We start from the raw sequence: 21,727 nt of genomic DNA, 5'->3' as shown, positions 1-21,727 counted from the left end.
GCGCTGCTTAGCTTGAGTGAATATGTGTGTCTGCAGGAAGAATCACTGTGAGAGCGCGAAAATTTGAATGTAAATAAGCGCTGCCAGCCATGAGTAAATGGATCCAAGTCATGGGTATTTTGGTAAATTAAAATGATGATAGCGGTATATTAGTGTGGTCCAGGTCTAATCCGGTTTGATCCACGGTTGAAGACTCACCATCGATTCGTACTATGTAATATGTATAGCGGAATTAGGATCGTTTAATAACAATATCTAAGATACTGTTGGTTGTTGGAATTTCTTTGGTAAATGTTCTTCTGAACAAAACATAGTGACGCACCATTAAAAGGATAAGGCGACAGTGTCTGAGAGTGTCTAAAGCAAATTCTAATGATATAGATTCTATATATATATGTTGTGTCTTCCTAAGTACTTACATAATAGAGAGCAAAAGTAAGTAGAAAGGTACTGTAGGTGACAACAAACTTTACTGAAATGGCAGACCCTTACAAATTCTTTCTCCACTATGGATTTCCATAGGATTTTTTTCCTAGCTTATCGTTTCTTCCTGCTCCTCCCAAATGTGACTAAGCAAATATATTGCTAATTCACAGGAAAAACAATATAAGCAACACAATGTATTTATTTTTTGAATTAATATACTTACGAAAGAAACTAGCTGTATAAACGCGGTAAGTAATAAATTATGTCGATGTTCATATGATGAGTATTCGTAGAAAGCCCTTGTTAATAAAATACGAAAACAAAAACGTATTAATTAATGCTAAGTAACTGCTTTCAACGAGCTGGTATCATTTGCTTTGCGCAACAATGCGGTATATACAAAGGGTTACCCTTAACTCTTCTATATCATGTCATTCTTTAAAATCCTATGAAAGCTTCGCAAAATGAAATTTTTCACGAAGTATGGTCCTATTCTATAAAACTTGTTTACCAACATCACAAAACTGCATCTAGGTACAATGTCCATTGCTGAGATGTCGGACTGCTGATCCGAAGTAGCCTGATGGCGTTTTTCCCTTCTTCGCCTTCTCCTGCGGGCTGAACATAGAATTCCAGAACAAATCTTTGCCACTGGAGATCATCAAGCAGATCCATCAGTTTGACCGGATCTAATGCTTCCGTCCGACCTAAAATGATCGAACGAAAAAAAAATTCGGTAATACGCAGCTCTACCGCACCTTTGGCAATTCAGTATCGGGTAAGTACCAACAGCTATCAAGCGCAGAAGATCTCAATAAGCAGAATAATGCACTACAGATTATTTTCGTTTCTAAAAATATAATCAGATTGAATAAAACTTGTTGTCTGTTTAAATACATATATACAGTAAAGGGCTTGGCGATCGAGAACCCAAGGACAATTTTTATGCTTGATTTTTTTTGAGAACCCCATTTTTCCAAACACATTAGGCTAAAGAGAACTCCTGACTTAAATATGGCACTGTAAATCGTATTGATTTTAATCATCAAAGGTCTCCATGCCTCTTCTTACGCAAATTCAAAAGGTAATAATGGATGATTAGCTGGAAAGTGGTTAAAGTAATTGCCATGACAAGTGAGAATTTACAAGTGATGAGACTTTGGATAATTCTGTTGATATGTATTGGAAAAAGGCGACCGTTCGGTGGGCTTGCGACGTCGGTAATGTCGAAGTGGAGAAATATGATAAAAACAAAAAAAAAAAATCATTCCAATTGTTCCAGCAAGTACACTCTGATTAGATTTTGCAATTGTTCACAGAGTATATAAGAGAATATTGTTCATAGAGAATAAAGGTGTTCTACAATTAAGTATTTTATTGTAGACAAGTTATAATAAATGAGTTTGTGACCATATGTTGCTTATTACCGATAAGTAGCTCTATATGCTGCTCTCTTAGCAAAAGCCGAATTTCGCCGTAACTATCCGAGAAGAATCCTGGAACATGCAGTCGACGTTCTTGGAGGTTACGTGCGTCAGTTCCACAAAGTGCACATCTGAGCTTATTTGGATCCGCGATTGAGTAAAGGAATTCTGTCGAAGAAGTATGACATTTCTTGCATCTCCCCCACACCGATGGTTCATCCCAGCGTGTTAGAAGAGCTGCTCAGAAGATTCACATATGCCATTTGTGACCATTAACAGTATACGCAAGATGCTTACATGAAGCCAATGGCAGGTTGTCATCATAAAGCGTAAGAAATGGACTACTTAACAGAAAATTTGTTAATTATTTTCGAAGATTAATGAACACATTCTACTGTGTGATACTGTCAAATTACACAATACCAATGGTAATAAAGGGTCGTGAGATTTCAACGGTCGGTGGAGGTAAACCAGTTTTGTTGAGATACGCCAACACCTGCAGCGTGACCCATTGGGGCAATCCGGGAGGTTCGTATTGAGTAAGGCGGGTTGTTTCTCGGTTCAGCTTCATTGGTTGGAGACGCTGAAGTCGCGCCTAGTTTTGATAAAAATCACAAAATACAAAAAAAATAACCGGGAACTAGACCGCCTTGTGGTCTAAATTAAACGAGATACGTGAGGTTACCAAACCTTCCAATAGATAATTGTTATTTCATTTCTAAAATAATTACAATAAAAATTAGAGTTTTTGAAGCCAGTGGATCTTAACAGAGTAGTAACCGCCGATGTTAATTCAGTCAAGTTTTATACAATTCAAGTCAAGACCCATACGCTGTCTGCATTCAAATACAGATATTATCCTGCATCCATTAAGCCAGCATATATCATCATTTATATGGCTATCGTAGACAAAACTGATATAGAAACACTCGTACCTCGATTTGCACCAGATTTTTTATTTCATTGGCGTCTGCTCCAGTAACGTCAACTGTTATGAGTGTTCTTGGACTGGTTTGGATCTGATTACCAAATCGAGTTGAAACGGTAAGCCGGGCATCTTGGAGAAGCACGACCGTGTCCCTGGGTGCAGGCAGCACGAGCCACACGTAAGTTATCAGAAATAAACTATAACTACGTACATAATAATTGAGAATTTCTATTTCGATGTTATAGGTGAAATGGGATGCTTGTAACAAACTGAATTATCTTAGGGGAAAAAGTACGCCTGATCTTCAAGCCAAGGATTGAAATATTTCGATAGACTTTGAATAAGTTTGCTATTTGCAGTAAAGTCATAATTGGAACAGTGAATATATTTTGCAAGAATAAAAACACAGAAAACAACATAAATTGGCTAGAGTGAAAAATATTTTCTAGCTCCACTTTCCTATTACCAATGATAAATCGTATTGTTACTCTATATGTTCGTGCATCTTGAGATATTATAGATATTTTATGGCAGTCCGTCTATATGTGTAGACTCACCAAGGCAAGCACTGATCTTTCAAATATTGTGCCATATCACCCCAAACCGTCATCAGTATTGTCTGAGAGCTCTGGTCGGCCAGCTCTAGCATCAAACGCTTTTCTACACCATTCCGTGTGTTGACTTCTTCAGGTAGGCCTATGTAGAAGGCAAAGAAAATATCATCATCGAAACAAATATCTACATACGCTTAGAGTGATTTATTTACGGTGATTATCGTCAAATGCACATACCGGTACTAAACCTGAACCGGTAAGGCCTGCAAATCGAATTCTGAGTAAAATCTGTTAACTAGTATTTTCAAACAAAAACAAGAATGTACTTTACCCAATAAATGATGATGCGCGTTCGTATTACGTCTACGTTTAATTATCAGAATTAAATGACGCTTACCAATATCAACGACAACCGCCATAATTGTCACATTGCATTCGAGCTGTTCTGCGAGAAGCTCTTTAATTGACTTCGAATCGGCACGCATGACTGGAGGAACATGCAATGCCTGTGTAAGTCTGTGTATATTTCGAGGATGGGCAACCTTCACTGCTTGACATTGACTCTCAGGATGTTGTAACTAGAACAAAAAACAGGACGTCTCGAACCTTACGTGATTTAGCTGAGCATTGTTTCAGGCGAATAGCGCCCTCTAGTACGAAACGAAACGCATCTATATCCCGGTTCAAACTACCATGCGTTCCTAAGGGCTGCTGCAACTAGTATCATAGAAGCAGGCGTTTCTTTGTGGAAATTCGATTTTGTCCAAGACGACAAAAATACGACACGGTGCAGAACCTCCTAAGAAATTTTTGTAGTTTCGTCTTGTTATAGAAAGACAAAATATAAATAATTACCTAATGAGTGTACTAATTCTATCCTAGTATGTAGAGTGCGAAACAGCCCGCCTCCATTGCGCGCTATTTCCATGGCTTACCTCGAGGACCATTTGGCAGGTGCAACAGGGCGTGAATTGGTAACTTCCCTTACGGGGGCCTGTCACCTTCAGAAACGGAAGTCGTACCGCTGCGCCTATAAAGATTGAATATCGTACCACTAGCAAGTTGGTTAAAATGGTTGATTCCAATTATAATAACTTTTAGGATCATGAATTCTCTGCTGATATGACGATTATATTATATGGCACCGACGTTGGTAAAACAATAATCAACCAAAAGGATATTAATGTCGACGCATTTAACAACGACTGACGGTGTATTTAAGTGGGGATACGTTCAAGTACATGTCTAACGTACAATATTTTTAATTACGGATATTGGCTAAAGTCATGAGAACTGGTTTTGCTTCACTCGAAAGAGACTCTGCATGCTGTTTAGCTTCCCCTTTAAACGTTTCCAATCTTTTGTGAAAAATAATTAATGTATTATTCAAATATTATAACCGCAATAGAGTCTGAACGATACGCTTGTCGAGCAAACTATGCTAGCTGATTATACTGTTCAATACAATAAAATATAAACATTTTTAGTTGAACCCCAAAACATAAATCGAATCTTTTTAAATACAATCGTTTACAAAAAGTGGGCCGTCCCAAAGAAAACAAACTGCTAATTGAATTTTTTTAACCGTAGGTATATCTTCAATACATATTTTTAATCATTTAAGAATACACGCATTCATGTATACCTTGTAGTGATAAAGAAAAAGCGAGTTTTTCATGTGTAAACCAAATGTAACCAAACCAAATGTAAACGTTTTCGTTCGAGGCGCTAAATTCAAAATAGAAGTAGTTATCACTGAAAAGAGCTTACACATACTGCCGCTGCAGTCTATTTATATATGGTCTGTCATATAATCCAGTGGAAGGTTCGTAGCGGTTTAAAAAGTATTGTATATGCGACTGCTGGCTGCTTTCGGCGATTATGAACGACATCATGTTCACGACTTATAGGCACGCATATGTTTGCAAATAAATACATTAATGTTAAAACTGACTTAATTAAGCAACGTATCTTCGATAATTGGTGTTTAACGAAATATACAGGCTGACGTAGAAGTCTCTTGACAGATCAGTTTGACAGTTGATTATATTATTCATTATATACTTGTTAGCGTAGCAAGAGATATGGATGTTATTGCAATAAAGGTCACATTTGTAAGCGAGTTTATTCACTGAGAACTCTCCTACCATCAAGTGACATACTCTCTCACTCTCTCTCTCACTCTCTCTCCCTCTCTCTTTATATATATATGTATATACATACATACATACACAAATATATATAAATTTTTCGTTTACCAATAGGCAGAAGCGAAGATATTCGGTGAGCGTTGTCCGGAGTACCCCAGTAGACGACATTCGCGGTGTCGCCCATGATATCTTTAACGACAAAGTTTAATACAGCTCTTCGGCCTTCGCCGAAGCGTGACGCCGTACGACTACCGATTTCCCTTACAGGTTGCCGCTGGAGAACGCAGACCTCCACGGTTACAATACTCAGAGGAGGTTTAATATCCGACAGAAGGTGGACGTTCTCCACTAATGTAAATTAGATTGAAATAACGTAAATGAAGTAGCGGGTGGTTACCAACTGTCAGCTTTAGGGCCGCTGTAGATTATCAAAGATGGGAAGTTCTTCTTCGGGGGTAAGTAGATTAATTATGTTAATTAGTGCCATTACATTCAATAGGGTTTTTCGAAATTAACATGCAATGGCTTAATTAGTTGTAGCTATTTTCGGAATATTACTGTCAGTCCTTTTTCGAAATATACACAGTTCTGTGTCAATAGTTCTAGATAAATTGACTGTGTCTCTAGCCAAAGGTCTCCTGCTGTAAGATCACTATTTTGTGCTATTAGACGCTGTGCCATATTTCGTTCATAAAACAACATGAATAGCAACATGAGTATTTAATGGAATTACTTCGGTATGGCGATTGTCTTAACCACTGTATATTGACCAAGCATTAGCAAGAATATATCGAAAGCCTTATAAAAGAGGACTTGAAACCTAAGCTGAAGCGTTGTTTGAATTCTACTTACTTTTGAGATATATTCTCTCCGTGTCTTCGACTATCGTGAGCACCACCACGTGTATCTTTCACACTCTGACTAGTTCTGGTCTATCTAAAGCGGCAGATTACCATTTCCAGTGTTGTGATCGTCGATTCGAAGTTTCATTCGTAGACGTACAACTATTCATTTACATGTTGTATGTCATGCAGACTTAGCCCACTATGGCGAAATCGATATTTTAACACAAGACCGAATGCAAGTATCGGTTCACCATGTTGTAGTTGTACATACAATATTTACGGGCTCAATTCGAGTACATGTTATTCGATACACGAACCCTTACAGCTCCTCATACGAGCTCAAGTCACGCGTCGTCACCGTCCTACACATCATCATAACTCTATCATAGCAATTGTTCTTACTTACAAGTAATATGTTGAGTGTGTTTTTCAAAAAGAAAAAGAAGAAGAAGATGAAGAAGCTATCCAGCTTTATTGTTGAGGATCGTTGCGCGATAATGAATGCAGTTAGGCACAGACTTGACATTTAGCAGCAGTCCGACATTTCGTAATATTTTGTTATAATAATAGTCTCGAACCTCTGATGGGCCATTCTGTGGTCTTTTTGCTCACTCTCAAATGCAAGTCGTTTATGTTTTAATAGCTTTAGCAACCTTCTGCAGATTCTTGCCGAAAACGGTCCACGCTTTACGCGACAATTTTAGGTTCTTTGCTCGCGTAAGTGGACAATTTGCCAAGAGTTATATGAGAGTACGCCAATCGGATAACATTTAGCAGACGTCTTCCCATAAAGTTATACTGATGACTGTGAGAAACTACTAAATAGTTTTATCTATTATCGAATTTCAGAAATCTTTATTCTCATATATTAATCTTCAGAGAACAAATCATCGTAAGTCTAGGACTTAAGCCTTTTTGTGTGATACGTATCTCAGCCAGCAAAAATTTTTGCAGAATGATTTACCTACATTGTGTAGTTGTGAGGTCCAAGACTTCGCACATGAATCATTGCTCAGCATAGCGCAGCTCATCCCGTTCGGACAGTTTCTTATATATATATATATATATATATATATATATTACCCATTGTAAGACATATAAATAGAATTGATGCTGCATGACATGAGATACAATGAATAGTCAATTAGTTAGAGTTTATGGGCTAACACGGAACTGGCGTTTGCTTTTTGTGGCGCCAGAAAGAAGTTTAGCCGCTAGACCCTCCCTGCATGCACTGTGTATACTGGGTCCAATACGGAGTATCCAAAACCCACGGGGCACTGCAACCACCTCTGCCAGCCTTGTGCATTCGAGCGTAGTCATCACAAGTGACCTGGGCATCGCCATCGCAGTCCGTACCGAACTTGTTCATGTAAGAGATGATTGTGTCTTCGGCACAACTCCGATTAATGGCGCACTGAGCATAGCCTGAAATTTAATGACGATTTTCATGACATTCGTATTTAATGAAAATTATTATGACTAGATCGCGTCGGCCTAAATATGCTAGCCTTTTTAAAAACAAAGAAATAAAGTGTCCCGTCTTTTAAGGTGGAAACTGCCATAGACAGTTCATATATATATGGATACAAAAAAAGCGTTGAATCAACATAGAGCATTCAGTCTCGTGAGAGCCGAAATAATATTCCCTGATTTACCCCTTACCTGGAGTTCCGCCTGGCCTGCCAGCGTCGATCCAGTAAGCTTCAGAAATCTGAAATGGGCCGCAGTATCCATCACACGGAGCATTTGCGATGCACTTTGTACTTGCCTGGGATTACATAGACCAAAGCAATCGTTTTTATTCTGCCGCTTTTTCCGAAATTCACTCTTGCTGTACATTCTATAAAATTACTTCAGAACCAACAGAAAAGCATAAGTAATTTCCATATTTGTATCTCAATCGATACTGTAAGTATCATCCACGTTTGCGTAGCCCGACAAGCTTGTGAAGGAACGCGTGACGGTAATAGAAAAACCGGAACCGCTGTATTTTGCCTAATCCGACGACAAAAGAAGTATAGGCCGTTGTCAAATCTTAATAGTTTTCATACCTTCGGATTTATTTTAGTAACTATGATAAGCTCATGGACTGTTTGTCTATAATCAAAGTTATTAAATTCTGCGATTCAAGAAAGAAGTCCCAATATTATTTAATGAGAAGTCATTTGTTACAATAACTAATGGTAATAATAATAATAATAAGCAATTTATTTTTAGTCGAATTATGTCGGTTAATGAGCATATGACTGCGATGACTAATGGTCAAACGGTACATTTTGCTTCGATATGTTTCGATTGTGATCGCTGAATTAGTCTTTTTCCCCGCTTATTAATGTTGAAGAAATAGTAACACTTCAGAGCAATTTAGTATCGGTGCATAACTCACTGCAGGAAAACAAGGCGCAATACAGAGAATAGACCTATACAAGCCACGCCTCGATTCTGACAACAATCCGACAGTGGCTCTCAAATTCTCTGTTCCGTTTTGCCGTAGCAATTGCTATTGTAAAATGAGTGCTAATAGTATGGCGAGTGCAACAGCGTAAGTAACGGCTCTGAGCTTGGCGAGTTCAGACTGGCGACACCTTTACGATACGGCTATACTGAAATATGCTAGCGACTAACAATATCAATCCGTATCAATAACACTTACATAACAAATACAGTCCAGGCACTTCTTCGTAGCGTCGTCCTGAGCTGCAGACAATCCCGTCAAGACATATACCATCACAAAGCAGGCTGTGGTCCACGAACTTCGAGTAACTGCTAACTTCAATGGGGCCGATATCTTCATTGTTTCTCGAGTTCAGTATCACCGGTTGTATGCAGTCTGTTTATTTGAACGAATGCGCACTTCTTGCGATGCGAATGCAACTTGTTTAAGCAATGCCCTAAAGGATGTCAATATCAAACAATTGTCGTACAGCTGTGCCCAAGCCAGCATGCATACATCAACCTAAACAACAAGTGCTTAACTGGCAAACAAGGCGGATATGACACTCGACTTCAGTTACCTTTAGATATCGTGAAGTGCAATATAGGCAGCTTTCAATTTTGCGCTGTCGTGTTGACTCGTATGCGAAATAACACGCAAATGTGTTCGATCGCTCACGAAGGATATGATAAGGTCTCTGATCAACCGATCTGGGGAGGTAGAAACTTCCTGCGAGCTGCGACGATTCGTTTATTTTGCTATATTCAACAACCCTCTGTAATCACCGAAGGTCAGAGGGGGGTCACTGCTGGAAATCGACGCATGGAAAGGGACTTGTAACCGCTTCACTTTTAATGACGTCTCGCCCTCACGATGACTGGCTAGTGGACTCAGCCGTGAAATAGTGCTATGCAAGAGTACATACCATAATATATAGTAACATGGAAGAAAAATCCATAAAATTATTCGATGCGGCGACATCCCCATCGACTCCTTCGTTGAGCATTGTGAGAAAATCGTATTTTAAAATTTCGACAAATTATATCAGAATTATGTTCAATATCTCATACCTATTGAGCAGAATTCAATACTCATTTAGTTCACCTAAGTGGATCATTGAGTTAAAGAGCATTTTCTATTCTGCCGCACACGATGAATGGAAATCTTAACCAATTAATATGAATTAATTAGATAACAGGCCAAGATTGTGTACTATTTATTTCATTTTTATTCTTCTTAGTAAGATCATTCGAGGGCTACAGACAACCCGATTAGGGCATTCCTGATGATCCGCTCGTATCCGACTTAATCTTAGTAGTTAGTGTCCGATAAATCAAAAAAGACTCCACAAAGCTGCGTTCGCTCACTCTACTGTCACTTTTTTTTCACATTTACGACTTGGCGTGGTCAATCAGAATTCAATGTTCAATATCATACTTAATTTCATGTAGCAGTGTTTTCTCCTATTGAATTTATGCTAATGAAGGAGAAAACTAACATGGCTAGCATCTCCAAAGGCGAATATAGAATTGACCATTAGATTTTGCTATGGGGGTGTGTTACGACAGCTCAAAATGAAATCCTCTTACCTTCTAAAAGTAACATTTCCACGCATGTTCACCATCATTCATAATTGGCTTTTGTCTCTGCTTAATAATAATTGTCTGAGAAAGAAGAATTCGTCTGCGTCCGGCTAAAGCTGGCCTACCGATGTTTATTCGGCTGTCTATTCATATAACAGCGGTCGCCAGTTGGACCGGTTGGCATAAATATCCTTTCAACCTTATTTTTGAACTTCTGGACGGTCCAAGAAGTTAACTGCAAATATCTTCTTAAATAAGAATTCATTAGCGTATGTAGATACTGCTTGTGGAATCTATTTCTGGTTTTTCCGGTCGAAAAGCGCAAATTGTTCAGGTTGACTAAATCCCAATGAGCCACGAGCCGTAATTTCGTAAAGATTTAATGCTAGGTATTGCAATCTGTTTGCTACTTCTCTAATAAAATTGAAAAATTTTATATATCTATTGTAAGTGTCTTTTTTTAATAACATTTTGCGGAGATGGTATTACTATGGTAAACCAAAATCGGCTACTTACAGCATGGTAGGTTATTATTTTGAAATGGGTTTTGCGAATGGCGGGTGACTCATCTCTTAAATAGCCTTCATTAGATAAGTTCAAAATGGATCCAAACGGGCGTTTTCCTTTAACCTACATATTTCATAATAGATGTCTGAGATTTGCAAAATTATGACATCCTGTAATATTTGTTTTAGGCGTTCGATGCCATCTACGTTCGTAAACTCCCACTATTTTTAAACGGTCTTTCAACTCTTTATCATATCAAAAGCAGAATATTTATGATTATTGATAATTTTAGTATAACAGCTATTATTATTCACGCAGTAAGCGTATGTACAATATGGAATGTATTATTTGTGAAATATATATCGAACTAGCTTGACTTTTTTTTTTTGTTTATTTCCGACCTTAGCAATCGTATAGCATACTTTGAAACTCTTCATGTGTCTATTTTTTCCTGATTTTTGCAGAGCTGATCTTTCGTATAAATTATAAACCCCTGAGCAGCATCCCTGGAAACCGACCGGTTCTCTGCGAACTCCGCTAGTGCCTTGTCAGTTCATCCCTGTATTATTTCTATAGCTTTCGTCTCAATGGCGACCTTTTTCATTGTTTTTTTCATTTGTATCGTCTGTAGTCAGGTTATTTGCGTCCGAATGAAGAGTCCTCACGACCCATTCTGCTCCGGATCTATTCATAAAATAGTGCCTTATGAATCGTCGACTAACATCAAGCCATTATCAAATTCGCCATATTTTATAAGCAGTCCCTCTTTAGTGAGCGTATGGTATTGAGAAGAACGGATACGTTTCTGTTTGCAGGTGTTATGTCACAGTCGTAGAGATTGCCACATTGCTAAACAATTTGTTTTGCTTTGTAACAGTGCACCACCACTGTCGCTAACGAGCCAGAACTGGGAAAGGCCATTCGATCTCTTTGGTCACGATAGCAGGGATGGATTCTCTATCTACCAGAAATTTATCTGGGCAAACTTGGCCACATCACACCATTACGTTGTCGTCACATGGAGGCACAGTTCATATGGGAACGGCGAGAGACGAAGCACCATCTCGCCGTGCAGGTAAACATCAATAGGAACAACAAGCCGACGGCAGAATTGTATTACAGCTTGTGGTGGACAGCCGATATTACGGAAACGGTTGCGCTGGCATGGGGAACGCTTCTGCCTGTATCACTATATGGCCATTTGTTTAACTGGCCTATGAATACCGATTCTACTGCTATCGAGATGAAATAGGAGTTTCGTGGGGGGGACTTTGATATATCGCTGTCTATGTGCTGTTCGTAAATTTCTGTGCGATTTCCTACCAATCTAAATACCTATTTGTAATACGTAATCTGCCTCTGTGCTAGCTAATTTCCAACAAAGAGCTAGATGAACACTACTGCTAGCTGGACCCACATTTTATAATCAATGCGTATCTCTTCTTGTCAGTTACTGCTGTCTTTCTTGAACGACCCGGGAATCTTTATACAGTGATGCCGTGGCACCATTCTGCGTATTGCATCTGACGCTTGATACGCGCTGTCATCCAATAACAAGCGAAGCCCATCAAAGAACAGTCACAGAAATGTACAAATGCATCGGGGAGCGGGTAAAACTACAGTAAAACTCTATCTTCGATCAGAGCTGTCTGTCGATTGGATATATATAGTTTTTGGGATTTTTTAGAAACTCAGAAACTTTACACGGATGATTGGCACCTGACGAGTCGCACCTGCGGATGAGGTGAATTAAAGTTCTCTTGAAAATTGAATAAAGCTCGACAGAATCTACAGCGAACTAAGATATGTTAGAAGTAACGTTTAATTCGCATTTAAGTGAGACCTGTTGAAGATTTATCTAACAGAATGGTACCGCGTCGTGCCATCACTCAAAAATGCATTTGCTCAAGACGATCCTAATCATATAATTATAAGGTTAGAACAAATAATAAGAATATTTATAGATATGACAAAACTATTATTATTACTGAATTATTTTACTATTTTCTATTATATAATTTTTAGAATAAAAATAACTATTTTAGAAGTAAAATAAATATAAATAAAGTACTTACTCAATCAGCAAGTAAGGAATAACCTCTTATTTAAAAAAAGTTTTGTGCCCATTTTATGGCAGAAAATGCAGATGTGACGAACTAGCAAAGACGTTCGACTCGGCTGCTGCTTCGTAGGCGCTTTAATGTCTACTCGATTTTTTGTCATTGTTTTCAAAACATAGATTTTGTAATTTCTGTTTTTTCATTATCGTTCTTAACGAATCTATTTTTTTCTAAGCTTCCCTGTATTACATATATGTTCCTGTTTTTTCTTGACTGTATTATTCCCAACGCATCTACGTGTACCGCAATTAGGCAGATCATGAAAATAACATCAATGTGCCGGGTCCGTTAGGAGGAATGAAAAAAATTCGGGCTAATTTTCTGTTAATCGAAAATGACCCTGATCTGTCTAGCGTACTCATCGCTAGTAAGAGGTTTTTCGTATCAAATAAATTTCTAAATATATTGGCATCCTTATAATTGCGTAAGCCTAACCATTAATCCACATGGATTTCGACATGTCGCTTTCTCCCGTTATGGACTATGTTAATTTCAAATTCTAATAACAGTTTCTGTTGTTGCTTACTAAGTTTTCTGTAAAGGAACAACGGAACCTAAACAGATTTTAGACATGGTATCGACTATCCGTTTTCGATGCCGGAACTGAAACACTCGTAACTAGCTGGCCAAAAGAAGCTACCAAGAGTAGTAGTATCTTAGAACTCTGTGTTGTAGGTGAAGTAGGACAAAAGTGTCACAGTTAAGCAGCTCGAACCAAAAAGCAGTACACATTACAGAAATCAGCAGCATAAACGAATGATTTATGACTGAATATCTACGAAGATCGTAACGAACCGGTTTATAAAAGCGCACTTTTAAATAGGTAATCTACTAAGTTAACCATTAACATTAAGTTACGGTCGAATACGTTTCGGCGCATATCCCTTGTGAATTCAGGAACTTCTTGTGTTTGCATCTGAGCCACGCTAAAACACGGCCGATATTTGGAAACAGCACGGAGCATCTTGATATTATAAAGGAGAAAACCGAATACCTAGTCAGACTTTGGTTCTTCACCTGTTAAGTGCTTGTACTATCGATGTCTTCACACGCGAAGACAAGTTTCCATGTGCTTGGCAAAACAACATATGCGCCATATAACTTTCCTCACCTTCATTCAGTACGTTGCACGAAAAACTAAATGATTCATACGCAAAAAATTTATATGGTGATACAACATATGAAATGCAGAAGACTAGTTTTTTTCAGCGAGGCAGCTTTGTACGTTTTTTTCGTACAAGTTGAAGGATCGACATTGTCTACAGATTTGGAAATGTCAAACCTAGCAAAAAGGTGGCACATACAACGCTGGTCATTGTTTCCGTAATGCATTTTGGTGATTTCAGTCAGATCAACTTCAGTAGAGGATTTGTGTCAAACCCTTGTAGGGTTTTCATCGGCTACCTGGCCAAGGTGCACCTTCATACCGTTCACAGTTTTCCATAAACCTGCCGATTAACACTTTTTATCGTACACGATAACTTATATTCACAACAGACGGTTCTATTGGACTTTTTGCAATGGGAAAATAGTGCAAATTAATGGTAACTAAGCAAGTTGGCTTAGCCGTGAAACATCTCATAAATGAAACCTGTCACTTCAGAAACGATTATCATTACAGACCCATTGGAATTCAATGATTTTCTCTTACTGAGTAAATTTCAATATGAAAAATATATTGTTTGTCAAGAAAAACGTATCTTGAACATTTTTCGTGAAACTTGTTTGAATATTTGCGTGGTAAAGTACAATATTCCAATTCAAACTTTCTAGTTTTTAAGTATCAAGTCAAAATTTAACTTTGCGAATCTTGGATTGATTAAAAAAATCGTTCTCTCTGTGAATGTGACTTGTGGTGTCTTTGATTATTTATTTGGTTATTGATATAATTTAACTCTCCGTGTATTCTAGAACAATCGAAATGGCGACGTATGTTCAAGGCTATGAAAGGAATCTACGTCGCAAAATTAATAGTGTTCGACCTCAATTACATGGCTTCTCACAGCGTCGGTCCTTGAGAAACTCGACACAGATATCGAGCACGTATTCCATAAAGAAAATATCGCACAACCGTACCAGAAAAGTACAACGCCTTGATAAAACACGTGTGTTATTGTAGTGTGTGTTTGCTTGGCTGCTAAAGCGTGAACAAACTTCGCATGCTTCTATGTTTGAGTAAACCGGACTGCCGATCAAGGCGTTTGTTGTTTTCAATATATTGATAAAATAAAACATATTAAATGACGGAAGCTTTTCACCAGAATTTCGTCACCGATCCGGAACGTACATCTGTGCTTGTTGTCTTTATAGTGCAAGATGTTTTTACTGAGTTAAAGAAGAAAAGCTCATTGACTCGCGGATGTGATCCATTTTCAAGGGCGCCCGGCCACAGGAATATGATGACGATACCGTGACATGGTTGGCATTGTTAGGTGATCGATCAGTTGTGGATCTACTTGGAAAACTCTTCAAAAATCACTATGTCTTTCCCGGAATATACTCTGATGGCCTGGCTGTTCTGGATGCAACGCTTATCGTACAGGAAAGTATTAAAACAAATGTGGTCGCAAAAGGTCTCAACTTTTGTAAAAAAGGGACCGGAACAAGGTCCTATAAAAGGCTCTCATCACGTTCGTCGCCTCTGTTGCCGGTCCGCATTATCGTACAGTGATACTAAGTCATATCAATCCCCTAAGAATGCTCAATATGCAAGTACGGTTCAGGTATTGCATTACCCTTAAAAAGCTCTAACTATTCTAGAAAATGCATATATATATATATACATGTATGTATATGTAACTTTGTCATTATAAGGCCAAGCCATACTGGATTAATGTCAAACAAGATAATCTACTTTTCTCTTCGTCGACGCCTATTGAAGACTATGCTAATTCTTTAAATGTGGTAATCGACTGGAAACTGCTTGAGACGTATTAGGCAAGTCAAGGTCAAAACTCGACTCCACGTTTAGTTAGGATTTATTTATGTCACGAGCGATTTCCTCAGGCGCTTTCGCTCCGACGGCAGCTCCGGTACTGCTAATGATACTGTGGCTTTGTTCGAAAAGTTTTTTCGCGTCGAATCTTTCTATAAAAGTGTCTTCGTGTTGTTGTTGACGCGAAGTTACCTCTTCAATGAGCTGGAATATGTAGTCTATATCGTCGATATTTTCCAACACGAATTCGACAGTCGCAATCGACCCTTGGTCGAATTTGTGTCGCGTCACCAACGCTCGTCCAATCTTACAATGTTACACCCAGTGAATTAACAAGCCTGCGTTCGTTCTGGCTAAAACTCTTTCTGGCCATGAGGACCGTCTGCATGAGCGACATACCCCTTACCAGCAATTATATCTGTATAAACTCGTAGAGATGCAAGGTGTCATTTCGAATCCTATTGACTAAGTCATTTCTAGCGTACATACGCGTTTCTGAGAGAAGGTTTACCGGCACTGAAAAAGACATTGTAATGGCAGAGTCATTGGCTTCTAGATGGCTTATGGGTACTTAACATAAACTATGACTGGCTGGTTCTTGAATCTCGCTTTCAATAGAGATTTCAAGATATCTGCGATATTTAGTGTCGTAAGTGTCGTGGGTTTTCCTTAACTTAGTTAACCATCAGACGGAATAGACATTTTTAATCCTGAATACGTGAACTCTGGAACAGAATTGTGTCGTTTGTGTTTTGTTAAGAAGTTTTGTTCAATTATTATGCATAGTCAGTAAAGTTTATTTCGGTAAATCGTGTATATTAGTAAACCACTGGTACGAAACAAATCGATTGGGGATCACATACTGGTTGTATTGCTTCTAAAATAAGCAAATGACTAAGGACTGGCATTTGTGTTGTCCAAAGAGACAACGATGTCGCCGTTTCAGGTCCTGGCAACGACGAATCAATGCTGCAAAATTGGAACGAACAAAGAATATTATTAAGCTGATATTTGTAAGCGAAATGTACGTTTCCAATAAATGCCAACACTCACACTAGCCATAGCGTCGGCTAGCCGCACAATCATATTTGAGTAAGCGATATATTTGTTGATGCCATAGAAATGTTGGATACACAATTGCTGCTCTCTGCCTGCTATCATCCGTCATCTAAATTTGTTTGCAATGATAAATAATTAAATTAAATATCACCTTTATTTAGGCAAAAATGGGATGTGGCAAAGAAATAAATTTCCTCGTCAGTAGGCCTCCATTGGAGCAATTGCTGTTACCAGTGTATGTTGTGTATATTCACAGTTAAATCATACGACGAGCGCCATTGTTAACTCGTTTGTTTAGAATCCCCGTTGACTGCTACGAAGTCTATGGAAGTTCTCTGTGTATAGTGGCGCATATACACACTAGGCTTAGAACAGTGAATTGTATAACAGCATATTAATAGTTAAGAGACAACAGACGTGACAGCCCCAGGGATACAATTTATCTTGGTCAGTTAATGCCCTCTCTCCCGGACGACTCGCTCATGAACATATTTATTACAGCTGGATTATTTTCGGATGTAGTTACCATTGATTTAAATATATTATACGTGATTAGGCAGGTGAATTTCATGCTTATTTTATTTTTTAATTTATTGCCGTCTTGCTAATTAGAAACGATGCCATTGCTCTCAATAGCCTGTTAATTTACTGTAGGAATGCTAACATGCTCTTGTCTATTTTGCTAGAGAGACGATGCCCATTATGTGCGACTAAAGCAACGCATTCTATTATTAACTGTCCCATCTCCCGGCTCTTAAGAGTTTCTACCCTCAAACACCTATTTAGAAATTACTCAGATCATAAATCCATTGTTCGAATTGCTCCTTAATATGTTTATGTTCGAATTGAGTCCAAACGGCCTCATAACGATGCACTTCAATCGTTATGAGAGTAAACTTAGTCAACGTTAACAGGTCTCCCAATACTCTAGGAACCGAAATTTATTAAACTGAATAGAATTAGATTGTGGACCTATTTTAGCTAGAAATTTTAGACGATTAATTTTTTGTTTCCAATTGTCTCTATTGTTGTGTTCAGCAAGGATTGGGTCTTGTTGAGAACTATACTCATATAATGATCCTTTAAAATTACTTGTGTCTTTGTAAGATGGCCCACTCTGCAGGGATGTGCCCTTTCAGTGCGTACCCGAACACTGGCGACGTATCGACAGTCAATTTGGAGTATTACTTTAAAGCAATCTCTACTTAAACCTTCGTAGAGATAAACAAGTAGTTTTTACATTATTCGTATGTATATATAAACTCGATATGCTTAGTCAGAAGCGGGTCAAATGCTGTACAGAGCAAGAGTTACATACAAAGTAGGCTCCAATGATCTTCGAAAAGATAAGTGACTTCAGACAGGTCGAACAGCAATTGTTTTGGCTTCTCGTTGTTGATAAAGTAGTGCCACACGACTCAGCGATCGGGTTCACCATGTTTCAGTGGCCAAAAAAGTTCCACATCACCTGCGACTGTACTGTGTATGCAAAAGATGTTTAGCCTTTAAGTACAGTTGACTATGTAACAGTATAACAATGTATAACAAGCTATTATGATGTGCTAGTGAAGACTTTTGTCTCTTTTTTGATGCTCTTACCAGGCTTCGAAATTTATTTCGGATGCAATTAGCTAACCAAATACACGTAGGAAAAAGGAACCGTTGGTGCGGACAAAATGGCGGATTCCATCACTTGAAGCAGTCGCCGGAAACCCGAAAAACATAGGCGCTAATATCGTAATAAATACGTGTTCGTTAGCCTTGAACCACGCACTCTCGTCGAATTGAACAGTTAAACTTACTCAACTGAAATATCGAGTTTGATTGACAACGTAGACAAAAAGCTGTAACGCCTTAACGGGTTAATAAAGACAGTACAAAAGTTATTTGAAGCTTGCAGTACATTCATCTTGTGTTAATACTCGTACGCGTGTCCGTACACGATCGAAGCGATAATCTTACAATATAACTTAAAATTATTACTATTTTATTAGATGCTATTTTTCAATGATATTGCTTTCAAAATACGCAGAGAACTTTGGCTTCATCGTTTTGGTGACGGCTAGATATTATGGTAGGCGCCCACATTTACTCTTCTAAAACAATGGCCGGTCTACATTACAATTATAGGTAATCTAGAATTTCAATGATGTAATTGATAGTAAATGTAATTTTCGATTACTCGTTATTACTGATTATTCACCGCATCTTTCTACAACTTGTCGGATCTATCCCAAATGAACTTCAAGGCCCCTATGACAGACATGTCTTCTAAGCTTATTTCATTTTGCAGATGGACCCTTACAATAGATAAACTGTAATTAAAGTGTACTCGGTTTAAAATACAGCGATAAGTCTCTCTCTCTCTCTTTTAATTAGGCGTCGCTGGTTTATGCTAGGCCAACAACGTATACGACACGTCAGATAATTGGATATGAAGCAATAATAATATTTCTTGTATCCGACGGAATTGTCCGACTAACAATGCTGTATATATAATCCACAAGATTCCTTATTGCAGAAACTATAGAAAGGTAATTTCGTAGTCTTTCAGATGTTGCCTCTAGATTCATATAGTCCGCTGCACGTGTGCTTTTTCGGTAGTATATTTTGGCACCAAAAGACATGTTGCTCTAGAGACTTCTATTTTCTATATGCCGCTCGTGACCTTTGAGTAACGAATAGGATAGTTAAGGCCTCACAAGACAAGAGACCCACCCTAACTCTTCGAACTAATTCGGCCGATCTCAGATCCAAGATTGACACACAGATGTTTACAACAAAATACCAATGTACCATTTCCTTAATGTGTTTAGAAAATGGCTGGTATCGTACACTCCAGTGAGCTCTCCTCGACGAAAAAATCGATTCGCAAGCTTTCTTATCTTAAAGATAGATACCTCAGAGACAGCCTTTCTAGCTCATCTTCGAGTCCTAAAATGCCTTACAATTTACAATTCTTAAGTCTTTCTGCATATTATTAGAAAATCATCAATTGACTTGTGTCAGCTATTCATGGTTGAACTTAATTCAGCAAGGTTTGTGAGTTACGCTACGAGGTTCAGAGTCAATCTGAGCATAAGAACGAATACAATTCTATTCTAAACCCGCTAATATTTATATGGTCTATTCATCATTATGATCTGGACCAGTTCCAAGATACCTGAGTCCACCTCTAAGAATCCCAGAGAGCGACTTGTTCAAGTCAGCTTGTTTTTGTCATAAGAATAGCATCACTGGTTTGCGAAATTGCTGGATGAGCCCAAGAAACTTTTACTCTGACCTGATTTTCATTACGATGCCATCACCTGCAACTAATAGAATTACGGAGCCGACCTAACCCGGAAAGGTCGTCCCAGCGCTAAACAATCTATTAAAGTCGGTCTCCATGAAGCTGTCTGACGCGCGATTCGAGTTTTTTCCTAAGATACCTATCTGACTTAGCCGAGTCAGTGTGGAGAAAAACAAACCTTTTTTCTGAGAGAACCTTCTGTGTCCAAGTGGCCCATTTGACAGAAGGTTCCATCAAATGAGCGCATATTGAACATCGAAACAAATTATGCATCTCCTGTCAAATTGATAAGCGTGCATAGAGGTACACGTGGATTTAATAAAGAAAATAAATGCACTATTGTAAATCGTGAACCTAATCACTATTAAGAAGCAGCTCACATTTAAGAATTGAGCGCAATTTATCTATTTTAAAATTGAGTACATCGCTGGCTCATCCATAATTATCTTGCTTAAACACATTGTGTTCTATGTTTACCATTTCTTTTAATAAAACACTAATATAACGGTACCTGTCTATGTATTATGACTTTCGCCGTAGGATCGAAACTCGAGATGGTAAGTTGCTTAGCAAAAACAAATGACGTTATACATTTTTTAAGAGTATGGTAAGCTCTTAACTTGCGAACTAATGTGTAAATACCTTACCTTGATCAGAAGTGTACAGTCAGCAGTAAGTATACAATAGTGGGGTCGCAAGTGTAAAAGTTCGTTAGAGCGTGATTTAGGATGTTTAGCCAAACAACAGTATACGTATCATTATCGAACAAAATTAAAGGTTAAGACTAAACTCATGGGAAATACACATCAAAACCTCCACTCGCACTCGGTCTCCAATTCGAAAGTACGATCGAATTCGTTCTTTATAGATCGCCAAATATCATGCTTCCGCTAAAAAGCCTAAGTAGAAAGACATAGCCTGCTAAACTATTATCACACAGAAAAGGTTATTTAAATAACATCTACATACTGACTGCGGAGGTTATGAACGCCTCAAAAGTGGTTTGCAATAAACTCAGCAAAAGATCTCAGAAGGCAAATCAGATGACCACGGAAATGTCTTCTTAATTTCGTTTGGATGGCTACCAACTTTTCTATGGTAACGATTTTTGTTATAGCCATCGCCGCACGAGTGAGCAAATCGAGAGCGCTATTCTACGCAATACGTTATTCGATGTACAAGTTCAGAGCACCTCGTTATGGCGATCTTATCGAAGGCTCTGGGACTCCGTGATCAACGATCCTCGGAGGTCGGGACTATATGATAAAGTGAGCGGCCAATTTGTTCGATAAACTAATGTCTGTTCGTGTTATTCGACACAGTGTTTCGCCATCTTTAATAACAGAATCAACATCCGAGTAGATTACAAGAAAACTTGTGCGCACGTCCATAATAAGGCTCTAATATAACCTTAGCATCTGCGTTCTAAGAACCAAATTTCTTTTTTGTTCATGAATGTTTGTTGAT

The 21,727-nt window shown here is 38.3% G+C and overlaps 2 protein-coding genes across 4 annotated transcripts; both read right to left on the bottom strand.

The window, feature by feature from the left end:
* Positions 1-610: 610 nt before the first annotated feature.
* Positions 611-6,679, bottom strand: LOC111267261 (meiosis-specific with OB domain-containing protein). 2 transcript variants are annotated; one of them, XM_022845391.2, is made up of 9 exons: positions 6,335-6,679; positions 5,591-5,830; positions 4,268-4,362; positions 3,664-3,910; positions 3,336-3,474; positions 2,786-2,930; positions 2,274-2,445; positions 1,854-2,087; positions 611-1,133 (listed from the first exon to the last, which is right to left on the bottom strand). In XM_022845391.2, coding segments are annotated over exons 1-9 (1,464 nt in total). In that variant the 5' UTR covers positions 6,336-6,679; the 3' UTR covers positions 611-942. The 2 variants fall into 2 exon arrangements, with proteins under 2 accessions (XP_022701126.1, XP_022701127.1); XM_022845392.2 differs by having other exon boundaries at positions 3,730-3,910.
* A 101-nt stretch (positions 6,680-6,780) lies between these two features.
* On the bottom strand, positions 6,781-9,525 carry LOC111267263 (lysozyme). Of its 2 annotated transcripts, XM_086971244.1 has the most exons (4): positions 9,345-9,525; positions 8,984-9,221; positions 7,993-8,098; positions 6,781-7,755 (listed from the first exon to the last, which is right to left on the bottom strand). In XM_086971244.1, the coding sequence occupies exons 2-4, from the start codon at positions 9,122-9,124 to the stop codon at positions 7,535-7,537; spliced, it is 468 nt and encodes a 155-aa protein (XP_086827370.1). In that variant the 5' UTR covers positions 9,125-9,221; positions 9,345-9,525; the 3' UTR covers positions 6,781-7,534. The 2 variants fall into 2 exon arrangements, with proteins under 2 accessions (XP_086827370.1, XP_022701130.1); XM_022845395.2 differs by having other exon boundaries at positions 8,984-9,525.
* Positions 9,526-21,727: the final 12,202 nt, after the last annotated feature.

The sequence above is a fragment of the Varroa jacobsoni genome, unplaced genomic scaffold (genome assembly GCF_002532875.2).
Source record: "Varroa jacobsoni isolate VJ856 unplaced genomic scaffold, vjacob_1.0 scaffold_1166, whole genome shotgun sequence".
Taxonomy (NCBI): Eukaryota; Metazoa; Arthropoda; class Arachnida; order Mesostigmata; family Varroidae; genus Varroa; species Varroa jacobsoni.
The sequence above is the reverse complement of the archived record's forward strand: the minus strand, read 5'-3'. Positions and strand labels throughout refer to the sequence as shown.

Bases quoted from the DNA above. Each gene is read 5' to 3' on its own strand.
- LOC111267263 (XM_022845395.2), bottom strand. From the start codon at position 9,124: ATGAAGATATCGGCCCCATTGAAGTTAGCAGTTACTCGAAGTTCGTGG. The intron at 8,099-8,983 runs GTAAGTGTTATT...ATGTAATCCCAG, and splicing joins GCCTGGACTGTATTTGTTAT to GCAAGTACAAAGTGCATCGC. The intron at 7,756-7,992 runs GTAAGGGGTAAA...ATTAAATTTCAG, and splicing joins CAGGCCAGGCGGAACTCCAG to GCTATGCTCAGTGCGCCATT.
- LOC111267261 (XM_022845391.2), bottom strand. The intron at 4,363-5,590 runs GTAAACGAAAAA...CAATCTTTATAG, and splicing joins ATCTTCGCTTCTGCCTATTG to GCGCAGCGGTACGACTTCCG. The intron at 2,088-2,273 runs GTATTGTGTAAT...TCTTCTGAGCAG, and splicing joins ACGACCCTTTATTACCATTG to CTCTTCTAACACGCTGGGAT.